General features: G+C 41.3%; 1 protein-coding gene across 1 annotated transcript in view; it reads left to right on the top strand.

The window, feature by feature from the left end:
* Positions 1 to 13,520, top strand: part of LOC135519325 (integrin beta-5-like) — an 85,103-nt gene extending 71,583 nt beyond the window's left edge. The window contains exons 13-15 of the mRNA XM_064944495.1: positions 17 to 136; positions 2,037 to 2,203; positions 11,727 to 13,520. Of these exons, the coding sequence (XP_064800567.1) occupies positions 17 to 136; positions 2,037 to 2,203; positions 11,727 to 11,822 (383 nt within the window). The 3' untranslated portion in view covers positions 11,823 to 13,520. The remainder of the gene's footprint in view (positions 1 to 16; positions 137 to 2,036; positions 2,204 to 11,726) is intronic.
* Positions 13,521 to 14,170: the final 650 nt, after the last annotated feature.

Genomic DNA, 14,170 nt, shown 5'->3' with positions numbered 1-14,170 from the left:
TGTTGTCCTCTTATAGAAACGGAAGACCCAAACGCTGTCCTTTGCTTGTACAAGACGGAGAACGAGTGTGTGATGAAGTTCATGTACTCTGAACACGCCAACGGCATGTCAGTCCTCACCGCGCTCAAAGAGCCAGGTCAGTACTGCTACAGAAAACATGGACATAACATATCAGCCAGCTGCTTCTCTTCACATTCAAAGACATGGAGGATTAAACAATAACAGAGAAGGTCATGTGTTGTAGTATGAAATAGTGAATACCATGTCTGTCTGTTAGTATCTGTAGAGTGTCTAGGTCTATTTTGGACATGCACTCTATTGGACAATTGGGTTATGATATTAGATTTAAATGTTTTTGTGTAAACGAGGCCTGTTTTTTTTAACAGCTATTCTGTATGATTGTTTGACTCTTTCTTTCTTGCATCTCCCTTTGTCTATAATCCTATCTATCTCTCTCTCTTATATACACTGCTCAAAAAATAAAGGGAACACTAAAATAACACATCCTAGATCTGAATGAATGAAATATTCTTATTAAATACTTTTTTCTTTACATAGTTGAATGTGCTGACAACAAAAATCACACAAATTATCAATGGAAATCAAATTTATCAACCCATGGAGGTCTGGATTTGGAGTCACACTCAAAATTAAAGTGGAAAACCACACTACAGGCTGATCCAACTTTGATGTAATGTCCTTAAAACAAGTCAAAATGAGGCTCAGTAGTGTGTGTGGCCTCCACGTGCCTGTATGACATTGTTGTTTAAGTGTTCCCTTTATTTTTTTTGAGGTGTGTGTGTGTGTGTGTGTGTGTGTGTGTGTGTGTGTGTGTGTGTGTGTGTGTGTGTGTGTGTGTGTGTGTGTGTGTGTGTGTGTGTGTGTGTGTGTATATATATATATGTATATGTCACCAATTGTGCAAGTTCTCCCACTTAAAAAGAGAGGCCTGTAATTTTCATCATAGGTACACTTCAACTATGACAGACAAAATGAGAAATAAAATCTAAATACTTTTTTGCCCCACTGTATGTGTGTATATATATATATGCACACACACACACACACACACACTGAACAAAAATATAAACGCAACAATTTTATAGGTTTTACGGAGTTAGTTTATATAAGGAAATCAGTCAATTTAAATTAATTAATTAACTAGGACTGTCTAGGAATGTATGGATTTCTTATGACTGGGAATACAGATATGCATCTGTTTTTCACAGATACCTTTAAAAAAACAAAAAACGGTAGGGGCGTGTATCAGAGAACCAGTCAGTATCTGGTATGACCACCATTTGCCTTATGCCGCGCAACACATCTCCTTAGCATAGAGGCTGTTGATTGTGGCCTGTGGATCCAGAGTATCCCAAACATGCTCAATGGGTGACATGTCTAGTGAGTATTCAGTTCATTCAAGAACTGGGACATTTTCGGCTTCCAGGAATTGTGTACAGTTCCATGGGGCTGTGCATTATCATGCTGAAACGTGGATGAATGGCATGGCAACGGGCCTCAGGATCTCGTCACAGTAACTGCATTCAAATTGCCATCGATGAAATGCAATTGTGTTCGTTGTCCGTACCTTATGCCGGCGCATACCATAACCCCACCTCTACCATAGACCACTCTTATGGCGGCTAATGGTAGAGAAATTAACATTCTATTCTATGGAAACAGCTCTGGTGGCCATTCCTGCCAATTGCCTCCCCCCCTTAAAATCTTGGATTATCTTGGCAAAGGAGAAATGCTTACTAACGGAGATGTAAACAATTTGTGCACAACATGTGAGAGAAATAAGCCTTTTGTGCGTATGGAAAGTTTCTGTGATCTTTTATTTCAACTCAAGAAACATGGGACCAACACTTTGACCATGGTGTTTATATTTTTGTTCAGTGTATATTACTCTTTATATATTTCTCTTTATATATTTCTCTTTATATATTTCTCTTTATTTCTCTTTGTGTATTTTCTTAGTTCCTATGTACATCTGCTTTTTAATAATCTTTGTTTGTCTCCCCTCCCGTCTCCAGAGTGTGGCGCAGCGCCGGATGCCATGACGGTCCTCCTGGCGGTGGTGGGCAGTATCCTGCTGGTGGGCATTGTGCTGCTCGCCATCTGGAAGCTGGTCATCACCGTGCACGACCGACGGGAGTTTGCCCGCTTCCAGAGCGCACGCTGCCGCGCACGTTACGAGATGGTGAGGAGGATGACTGTCCTATTTATAACAGTGATTTACAGTGCCTTCAGAAAGTTGACTTTTTCAACATTTTGTTGTTACAGCCTGAATATAAATCTTTTTGATGTCACTGGCCTACACACTGTCAAAGTGGAATTATGTTTTTCGAAATGTTTACGAATGAATAAAAAATGAAAAGCAGAGATGTGTTGAGTCAGTAGTATTCAACCCCTTTTGTTATGGCAAGCCTAAATAAGTTCAGGAGTAAAAATGTGCTTCACAAGTCACATACGTTGCATGAACTCTTTGTGCATTAATAGTGTTTAAATAAATAAAAATATGACTACCTCATCTCTCTACCCCACACATATAATTATCTGTAAGGTCCCTCAGTCAAACAGTGAATTTCAAACAGAATTAAACCACAAAGACCAGGGAGTGTTTTCCAATGCCTTGCAAAAAAGAAAGCAGACCTTGACTATCCCTTTGAGCATTATTAATTACACTTTGGATGGTGTATCAATACACCCATTCACTACAAAGATACAGGCGTCCTTCCTAACTCCATTGCCGGAGGCCAATTGTGACTTTAAAACAGTTCAAGAGTTTAATGGTAGTGATTGTAGTTACTCCACAAAACTAACCTAAATGGCAAGAGTGAAAAGGATGCATGTACATAATGAAAATATTCCAAAATATGCATTCTGTTTGCAATAAGGCACTAAAGTAATGCTGCATAGAAATTAACTTCATGTCCTGAATGCAAAGTGTTTTTTTTATGGAAAATCCAACACATCACGGAGAACCATATTTTCCATAACCATATTTTCAAGCATGGTGGTGGCTGCATCATGTTATGGGTTTGCTTGTCATCAGCAAGGACTAGGAGTTTTTTTGTGGGGGCAGGGATAAAAAATAAACTAAATAGATCTAAGCACAGGCAAAATTCCAGAGGAAAACCTGGTTCACTCTGCTTTCCACCAGACACTGGGAGATTAATTCACCTTTTCAGCAGGACAGTAACCTAAAACACAAGGCCAAATATACACTGGTGTTTCTTACCAAGACGACATTGAATGTTCCTGAGTGGCCTAGCACCAGTTTTGACTTAAATCAGCTTAAATCTATGACAAGACTTGAAAATGGGTGTCTAGCAATGATCAACAACCAACTTAACAGAGCTTGAAGAATTTGAAAAGGAATAATGGGCAAATATTGTACAATCCTGGTGTGCAAAGCTCGAGACTTACTCAGACTCACAGCTGTAATCACTGCATAGTGTGGTTTTACCATCATTGATTCAGGGGTGTGAATACTGATGTGAATTAAATATATCTGTATTTCATTTTCAGTAAATTGTCAACAAAAATCTAAAAGCATGTTTTCACATTGTCGTTAGGGGGTATTGTGTAGATAAATGGGTGAGAAAATGCACCATTTTGAATTCAGGCTGTAACACAACAAAATATGGAATAAGTCAAGGAGGGGTATGAATATTTTCAGAAGGCACTGCACATATAAACAGGTTGAATTCATATGTGACTGAGCCACATTTGACATGGGAGTCAATGAGGACTATTACACCATCTATCAAATGAAAGGCTGTGTGAATTGCTGTGATGCCTGTTTTGGGACAAGAGTAGGCCTATATAAGTGATTAGTCTTGCATGTCTGCGAAGGATAGGATATAAGCACATTCCATTTGAAATGCCAAGTTGTGGAATGTATTGTTGTCTTTCATCTCATTGTGGTATACATCTAATGTCCTTTTGGAACAGTTTCCATGTATCATAACACTGAAGCCATATGTGTGAACTGGGGAAGGAACAAAGATGTATTTCAAAGTTTTAATCCCCACGTGCACAAGATACAACGGGTGTAAAACAGTACAGTGATATTCTTACCTTGAGAGCTATTTCCCAACAATGTAGTAATACTAATAATATAAACTCAGTCCCTTTTTCAGGACCCTGTTTTCAAAGATAATTTGTAAAAATCTAAATAACTTCACAGATCTTCATTGTAAAGGTTTTATACTAGCATGTTTCCCATGCTTGTTCAATAAACCATAAACAATTAAGAACATACACCTGTGGAACGGTCGTTAAGACACTAACAGCGTAGAGACGCTAGGCAATTAAGGTCACAGTTCTGAAAACATAGGACACTAAAGAGGCCTTTCTACTGACGCTGAAAAACACCAAAAGAAATATGCCCAGGATCCCTGCTCATCTGCGTGAATGTGCCTTAGGAATGCTGCAAGGAGGCATGATGTAAATGTGGCCAGGGAAATCATTTGCAATGTCCCTACTGTGAGAGGCCTAAGACAGCGCTACAGGGAGACAGGACAGACAGCTGATTGTCCTCACAGTGACAGACCATGTGTAACAACACCTGCACAGGATCGGTACATTTGAACATCACACCTGTGGGACAGGTACAGAATGGCAACAACTGCCCGAGTTACACCAGGAACACAATCCCTCCATCAGTGCTCATACTATCCGCAATAGGCTGAGAGAGGCTGGACTGAGTGCTTGTAGGCCTGTTGTAAGAAACGACGTCACCTATTGGCACAAACCCACCATTGCTGGACCAGGCAGGACTGGCAAAAAGTGCTCTTCACTGACGAGTCGCGGTTTTGTCTCACTAGGGGTGATGGTGAAGGAGTGAGCGTTACACTGAGGCTTGTACTCTGGAGCGGGATCAATTTGGAGGTGGAGGGCCCATCATGGTGTTGGGCGGTGTGTCACAGCATCATCGGACTGAGCTTGTTGTCATTGCAGGCAAGCTCAACGCTGTGCGTTACAGGGAAGACATCCTCCCCCCTCATGTGGTACCCTTCTTGCAGGCTCATCCTGACATCCCTCCAGCATGACAATGCCACCAGCCATACTGCTCGTTCTGTGCGTGATTTCCTGCAAGACAGGAATGTCAGTGTTCTGCCATGGCCAGCAAAGAGCCCGGATCTTAATCCCATTGAGCACATAGGCCTAATATTATATGATTCATTCTACATTTTATCCCATCTTTTTTTCCTAACAATAGGTTAAATTCCATTGTTTAAATGTCTTCATTCAGTTACAAATGTAACAGTCCTGGTTGAACCCCATATGCGGGTGCAGGAAGCCTAGTGGTTAGAGCGTTGGGTCTGTAAACAAAAGGTTGCTAGTTTAAATTCCTGAGCTGACGAGGTAAAAATCTGTCCTTCTGCCCCTGAACCAGGTAGTTACTAGGACTTCATTGTGAATAATATATTGTTCTTAACTGACTTGGCCAGTTAAATAAAAAAGTTACAATGTAGCGTATGTGCCTATGCGCAAAATAGAAAAAGCATAGGATATTTTTATGTCGATAAAACAGCTCTGCTTTGCTTGGTAAGTAATATTGACCAAATAAGCAGTTTTTACCCTTGTTGCATCAGATATGTATTCTGCTGGACAAGTTTTAAACACTTTAATGGTCAAATCCAATTTTATTCAAATCAAATTGCTGAAACTGACAGCGCTTCAAACTAAAAAATTCTGTCGGAGGTAGAGATGCGCATGAGTCTCGTTTGACTCCGACCAGCGTTGGCCGTGTTAAGCCTTCTTTAATAAGAATTTGTTCTTAACTGACTTCCCTAGTTAAATAAAGGTTCATTAAAATAACATCTCGACGGACTCAAAACTATCTTTAACCAGAGATTCATTTTTTTTTCAAATACTGTAAAACTATATGGTGGAATATGCTTTGCTTCCACACTGAAAATATGGATTAACGTTAGTTCGATGCAGACAGAGCATATTTTCATCAGAATCCTTAAGCCTACTCAACAAAAAGATGTGGCTGTAATTCATCACCATGCAGTGTTCAATGTGGAATTAACCTTTTTTTTAGAAAATTCCAAAGAATAGGCAGAATAAACTAAATTGAACGTCTGTCTATCGAAAAGAAGACAGATTTTGGTTTGTAACCCTGAAACAATTGTCTTTCAACTCGCCAAATTGACCCCCATTTCAAATGACCACTGAGAATAACTGTTCAAGACAGGATATGCACATCACTTAGCACTGGTAACTTTTTTTTCATTTGGAAATGTATTCTGTTATATTACATGTTTTTTTACTACAAAATAGGTGTCTTGTCTGTGATAAGGGCTTGGGAAATAAGATTGTCTTGTCTGCTAAATTAACAAAACAATGCTGTTCTATTGCACAGCCATAGGCTTCTGCAAGCAAGTGCCACTGCTGAGATTACTATCTTTTTGAAGATTGTGTTCCACAATATAATATAACCAGTTGGTATTACGGTTTCAATAAATCAAACTTAAATGGCACTTGTTTTTTTATTGACTGTATGTATGTATGGGGCAATTAGGATTTGTTCTCTGTAATGGTTATGATTAATTAGGCATTGTTGCGCACTGATGGAATATAGATAAATGTGCACTTTCTTTTCTGGCCTTCTGTTCATTCTGTGTTCAATTTCATTATTTGTAGCACAATCTAAGAAAAATAGTTGTATCCTGTTCATAAATATGTATTCCGCCTGTGAAGAAACTGTAGGAAATTGTTGGAAAAAAGTAAGCATTTTACATTTAAAATGTTTAATTCAAAAAATGTTATTCACCCTCGCTTTCAGACCATGTCAGGTACCCATGTAGTAGGATATACACTGTACATGGAAACAGGGCTGAAAAGTGACCAGTAGCAGGATAAATATATACATACTAATGGCAATCAATAATCAATGGACAGCAGTGTAATGGAGTAATAAATCAAATCAATAATTTAGCAGCAAGGTAGGTCGTGTCTGAGTGGGTAGGGTCCTGTGGATGTGCATAGAGTTAGTGTGGATAGTCTGTGGGAGAGGGAGAGCAGTAATTGTGGTGGGGACAGTCTCGTGGTCAGGGGATAGAAGCTGTTAAGGAGTCTGTTTATCTGAGCCTTGATGCACTGGTACCGCCTGCCGGACGGGTGCATGGAGAACAGTTCATGTCTCACTAGCTGGAGTCTTTGGCAATTTTTTGGACCTTTGTCAGACACCGCCTGGCATGTACGTCCTGGATGGCTGGGAGCTCACCCCCAGTGATGCACTTGGCCGTCCGCAAAACTCTCTGTAGGGCCTTCCGTTTGCGGTGGTACCGTTGCCATACCAGTTGGCGACACAACCAGTCAGGATGCTCTCAATGGTGCAGCTGTAACATTGACTGAGGATCTGGGAGGCCATGCCAAATCGTTTCAGCCTTCTGAGCGAGAAGAGGCGTTGATGTGCCTTCCAGGACACCTACACCACCCGATGTTACAGGAAGGCCATAAAGATCATCAAGGACATCAACCACCCGAGCCACTGCCTGTTCACCCCGCTATCATCCAGAAGGCGAGGTCAGTACAGGTGCATCAAAGCTGGGACCGAGAGACTGAAAAACAGCTTCTATCTCAAGGCCATCAGACTGTTAAACAGCCACCACTAACATTGAGTGGCTGCTGCCAACACACTGACACTGACTCAACTCCAGCCACTTTAATAATGGGAATTGATGGGAAATGATGTAAATATATCACTAGCCACTTTAAACAATGCTACCTTATACAATGTTACTTACCCTACATTATTCATCTCATATGCATACCTATATACTGTACTCTATATCATCAACTGCATCCTTATGTAGTACATGTATCACTAGCCACTTTAACTATGCCACTTTGTTTACATACTCATCTCATATGTATATACTGTACTCGATACCATCTACTGTATCTTGCCTATGCTGCTCTGTACCATCACTCATTCATATATCCTTATGTACATATTCTTTATCCCCTTACACTGTGTATAAGACAGTAGTTTAGGAATTGTTAGTTAGATTACTTGTTGGTTATTACTGCATTGTCGGAACTAGAAGCACAAGCATTTCGCTACACTCGCATTAACATCTGCTAACCATGTGTATGTGACAAATAAAATTTGATTTGATTTAACGACTGTTCTGGTATGAGAGGACCATTTTAAGTCCTCAGTGATGTGGACACCCAGGAACTTCAAGCTCTTGACCCTCTCCACCACGGCCCCGTCGATGTGGAGGGGGGTGTGCTCCGCCCCCCTGTTTCCTGTCTTCCCCAATCGGCTCCTTGGTCTTGCTGATGTTGAGAGAGCGATGGTTGTCCTGGCACCACACTGCCAGTTTTGACCACCTCCTTGTCGGCTGTCTCATTGACGTTGGTGATCAGGCCTACCACTGTCATGTTGTCAGCAAACTTGATGGAGTTGGAGTCGTGCACGGCCACATAGGGATTAAACTTGGAGTACAGGAGGGGCTTAAGCACACACCTCTAGGGGGCCCCCATATGTTGAGGGTCAGCGTGGCAGGGATGTTGTTGCCTACTTTCACCACCAGAGAGCGTCCCATCAGGAACTCCAGGATTCAGGTGTTCAGTCCCAGGGTCCCGTACTTGGTGATGAGATTGGAGGCCACCATGTTGTTGAACGCTGAGCTGTAGTCGATGAACAGCATTCTCATATAGGTATTCCAGGTGAGAGAGAGAGAGCAGTGTGGAGATTGCATCGTCTGTAGATGCCAATGACTGGAACGAATTACACAAATCGCTAAAGTTGGAGACTTATCTCCCTCACTAACTTTAAGCATCAGCTATCTGAGCAGCTTACTGATCGCTGCATCTGTACACAGCCCATCTGTAAATAGCCCATCCAATCTACCTACCTCATCCCTATATTTTTTTTATTTAATCTTTGCTCTTTTGCACACCAGTATTTCTACTTGCCCATCATCATCTGCACATCTAACACTCCAGTGTTAATTTGCTAAATTGTAATTACTTCTCCACTATGGCCTATTTATTGCCTTACCTCCTTACGTCATTTGCATATACTGTATATAGATTTTTTTTCTTCTATTGTGTTATTGATTGCATGTTTGTTTATTCCATGTGTAACTCTGTTTGTGTCGCACTGCTTTGCTTTATCTTGGCCAGGTCGCAGTTGTAAATGAGAACGTGTTCTCAACTGGCCTACCTGGTTAAATAAAGGTATGGTGTTGTGTGCCATGACCAGCCTTTCAAAGCACTTCATGATTACAGATGTTAGTGCACCAGGAAAGGGTGGTAGTAACCACCAGGAATGATGGTGGTCAGCTTTAGACGTGAGGATTACAGAGTGTGACAAGGAGAGGTTGAAAATGACATTGAAGATGCCTGCCAGCTGGTCTGCACATGCTCTGAGAACGCACCCTGGAATACCGTCTGGGCCCATCCCCTTGCAAGTGTTGACCAGATTAAAAACTTTACTTCTGCCTTGGAGAGCGAGATCACCAAGTCCTCTGGGACGGCGGGGGCCCTTGTGCATGGCTTTGTGGCGTTTTTGTTGACGCGTGCATAAAATGCATTGTCTTTTTCTGGTAGAGAGGCATTGTTGGATAGATCACGGCTAGATCCACCTTTTGTAATCTGTTATGGACTGTAGCCCATGCGTCGAGCATCGAAGCCGGTGTAATAGGATTCCACCTTGATCCTATATTGTCATTGTGCCTGTTTGATGGCTCTGCTGAGGTCGTAGTGGGAATTCTTGTACTTGTTCGTGTCTTCAACCATAGCTTCGGAGTTGGCTGCGAAGCTCTGTGCGGTAGGTCTGTATGATATGCTCTATATGACCACTTACAGTGCCTTGCGAAAGTATTCGGCCCCCTTGAACTTTGCGACCTTTTGCCACATTTCAGGCTTCAAACATAAAGATATAAAACTGTATTTTTTTGTGAAGAATCAACAACAAGTGGGACACAATTATGAAGTGGAACAACATTTACTGGATATTTCAAACTTTTTTAACAAATCAAAAACTGAAAAATTGGGCGTGCAAAATTATTCAGCCCCCTTTACTTTCAGTGCAGCAAACTCTCTCCAGAAGTTCAGTGAGGATCTCTGAATGATCCAATGTTGACCTAAATGACTAATGATGATAAATACAATCCACCTGTGTGTAATCAAGTCTCCGTATAAATGCACCTGCACTGTGATAGTCTCAGAGGTCCGTTAAAAGCGCAGAGAGCATCATGACGAACAAGGAACAAACCAGGCAGGTCCGAGATACTGTTGTGAAGAAGTTTAAAGCCGGATTTGAATACAAAAAGATTTCCCAAGCTTTAAACATCCCAAGGAGCACTGTGCAAGCGACAATATTGAAATGGAAGGAGTATCAGACCACTGCAAATCTACCAAGACCTGGCCGTCCCTCTAAACTTTCAGCTCATACAAGGAGAAGACTGATCAGAGATGCAGCCAAGAGGCCCATGATCACTCTGGATGAACTGCAGAGATCTACAGCTGAGGTGGGAGACTCTGTCCATAGGACAACAATCAGTCGTATATTGCACAAATCTGGCCTTTATGGAAGTGGCAAGAAGAAAGCCATTTCTTAAAGATATCCATAAAAAGTGTTGTTTAAAGTTTGCCACAAGCCACCTGGGAGACACACCAAACATGTGGAAGAAGGTGCTCTGGTCAGATGAAACCAAAATTGAACTTTTTGGCAACAATGCAAAACGTTATGTTTGGCGTAAAAGCAACACAGCTCATCACAATGAACACACCATCCCCACTGTCAAACATGGTGGTGGCAGCATCATGGTTTGGGCCTGCTTTTCTTCAGCAGGGACAGGGAAGATGGTTAAAATTGATGGGAAGATGGATGGAGCCAAATACAGGACCATTCTGGAAGAAAATATGATGGAGTCTGCAAAAGACCTGAGACTGGGACGAAGATTTGTCTTCCAACAAGACAATGATCCAAAACATAAAGCAAAATCTACAATGGAATGGTTCAAAAATAAACATATCCAGGTGTTAGAATGCCCAAGTCAAAGTCCAGACCTGAATTCAATCGAGAATCTGTGGAAAGAACTGAAAACTGCTGTTCACAAATGCTCTCCATCCAACCTCACTGAGCTCGAGCTGTTTTGCAAGGAGGAATGGGAGAAATTTCAGTCTCTCGATGTGCAAAACTGATAGAGACATACCCCAAGTGACTTACAGCTGTAATCGCAGCAAAAGGTGGCGCTACAAAGTATTAACTTAAGGGGGCTGAATAATTTTGCACGCCCAATTTTTCAGTTTTTGATTTGTTAAAAAGTTTGAAATATCCAATAAATGTCGTTCCACTTCATGATTGTGTCCCACTTGTTGTTGATTCCTCACAAAAAAATACAGTTTTATATCTTTGTTTGAAGCCTGAAATGTGGCAAGAGGTCCCAAAGTTCAAGGGGGCCGAATACTTTCGCAAGGCACTGTAAATGTGATCAGTGTGAAGAGCCTAACTTGAAGCATCTGCTGGAACAAAAACAATATGTTGAACCATCAGACCTCATGTTGGACCACATAGCTGTCAGTTAGTGGAAGAACTGTTTGGAACACTGACTGTTCCAAAATTCTGAGACTGTCTTAAATGTCCATCCTGCCTCAACATGTGCATGTTGCTGAACTGTCCAATTTTTCAAACTTTCTGTTACTCTCTCCACTTCTCTCTCCCTCGCTCTCTTTCATCTCTCCAGGCCTCCAACCCCCTCTACAAGCAGCCCATCTCCAGCCACCCAGTAGAGACAGACTTCATTATGTATGGCAAGTCTTACAACGGAGCAGCCCACTGACCACCTCCCCATGGGGGTGTTGGTGGTGCGGGGCACGGCAGGACCGGTCCAAGTAGAGAACCAGGAGGGGTGGGAAATGATTAAATAAACTTAACCATCTATCTGATCTGCCAAGGACTTATGACAAACAGAAGTAAAAGTAGTAGTCTGGATTGTTTCTGGGGACTGTGGCCTTTTTTTCTCTCTGACTGAGGAGAAACAAAGTGACCAACTACCATGAAGTAATGAGATGTGACTTAAAGCTCTAGGCTGCTCTGTATGATTTACTGATGTCAGTAGAATACAGCCCAGAGGACAAGCAACAACATTCTCCTGGTCTGGAAATTGTTTAAAGAGGACAGAGACAATAATCTGTGCTCCTCTGAGTCATCTCTCTAGCTAACAAGCGGATGTTATATAAGCAGAATGAACTATGTAGACAGAACAATGAAACCCTATCTGTCACTGACAATTTGTGTTAAATTGCCAACTTCACATCACAAACCAGGGTTTCCCAAACTCTGTCCTCATGACCCCAAAGGGTGCACATTTTGTTTTATGTCCTAGCACTACTCAGCTGATTCAAATAATCAACTAATTATCTAGCTTTGATAATTTGAATCAGTGTCGTGTTAAGGAAAAATACTAAATGTGTTCCACTTGGGGTTCCGAGGACCGAATTTGGGAAACGCTGTCATAAACTATAACATCTCCTTCACATAAACAGCAATACACAATGTACAGACAGCCAAGGCATCGACTTATATTTGTATGTATATATTTTTTTTACTCTTAAAAATGCCTATCCTGACACTCACTATGCATCCTCCTTCATAACAAATGGAAATATGAATTCATGTACATCAGCAGGAGATTTTCAGGTTTATGAGATAATAACATCACATTTTTTTGTGGACTTTGGCATCATGGTACTAACATTAAAAGAGCAATAGTTTTCTTACCCTTGTTTCACACAATATTTTATATTATTAGGAGAGGCTCAAAGTGACAAGGAATCTCCATCTATTCTCATTGTGTTTCTATTGTTGTTACACTATATATGCACTTCTTTCTCTAGTCTAGATCTATTGTTTGTGCTGTGTCAGCACCTATTGTCATTGCCAAACAAATAGATACATTTGGATACAGCACAAACGGATCTGGGACCAGGCTACTATTCAGTATGACTGCAATAACCCTGCTCTCTGTCATGGCTACATTACTTGCACTGTGAGTGTGGGTGGGCGGAGAGACAGGGAACGTCTCTAAGCTGTGTTGACATGGGACATAACTCTCTCCCTCACCCATTCCAACAGGAAGAAGCAGGCTAAAACATATCACTGGAGTTATGAAAGGGCTACAGTATGAGATGGGAGGGAATACTTCTCATTAAATGTGTTCCATGGCCTTTTTTGTGATGGTGAGCTAGGCTTGAGAGAGTGCGAGAGAGAGCGGGAGACGATGGATGAAAAAAGTGTGCGCACTGACATTTATGGATATATGCGTGCCAAACGCAATAAGAATCATATAAAAACAATCTGCTTACTTGTGTGTCTTGGCACCATGTGAGGAAATGCATGAGCCCAGACCTTTCCTGTACGGCATTGATAATTCACCATTAGAAACCAATAGATTTACAACACTACTGTGTGTATATGTCATTCTGCACACAGAGCAGGTATTCACGAAACCGCAATAAATGGATGACTTAAAAGCAAATATATCCCATTTATTTGACTTTTATTCTTGCAATTTTGCCATTTTTGCCATTTTTCCCCCACCCTGTCTAGACTCCTCAACCTTTTATTTGTTTTACCTATGCATAGTTTCACCTGTTTCACCAATAAACTATACTTCCTAGCAGCAGCACATTTCCAAATAACAAAAATAAACAGCCAGTGTTGGAGGGTGACTGAAGGTTAAGAGGCATGAATGAAATGAACTGTGAGTGTTGGAGGGTGACTGAAGGTTAAGAGAGACATGAATGAAATTAACTGAGTGTTGGAGGGTGACAATGTTAAGAGAGACATGAATGAATTGGGGGTCTGTCTTTGGCTTAGACCTCAGGTGCCAGGGAAGCTGTGCATGTGTTCAAACGCATCTGTTCTCACTCTCAACCAATAAGCAGCAGTCTACTGCCCTCGTACAGAAACACAGAGTAAAGGTGATCTTGTCTCCCTTTACACATTGGTTTCTGCTGTCGACCATGACAACCCTCACCATGTGCTTCTCTCCCTAGCTAACCCAGATTTGTATTTTAGCTGCTAAATTAGTTGCATAAATTCAGCATTTTTTTCAGAGATGAAATGAACTGCAAATAAGACTCACAGAAGCACTAACAACCCAAAGTAATGTCAATAAACACATGG

The sequence above is a fragment of the Oncorhynchus masou genome, chromosome 29 (assembly GCF_036934945.1).
Source record: "Oncorhynchus masou masou isolate Uvic2021 chromosome 29, UVic_Omas_1.1, whole genome shotgun sequence".
NCBI classification, from domain to species: domain Eukaryota; kingdom Metazoa; phylum Chordata; class Actinopteri; order Salmoniformes; family Salmonidae; genus Oncorhynchus; species Oncorhynchus masou.
Note: the sequence above shows the minus strand (reverse complement) of the source record. Positions and strands in the feature narration are given on the sequence as shown.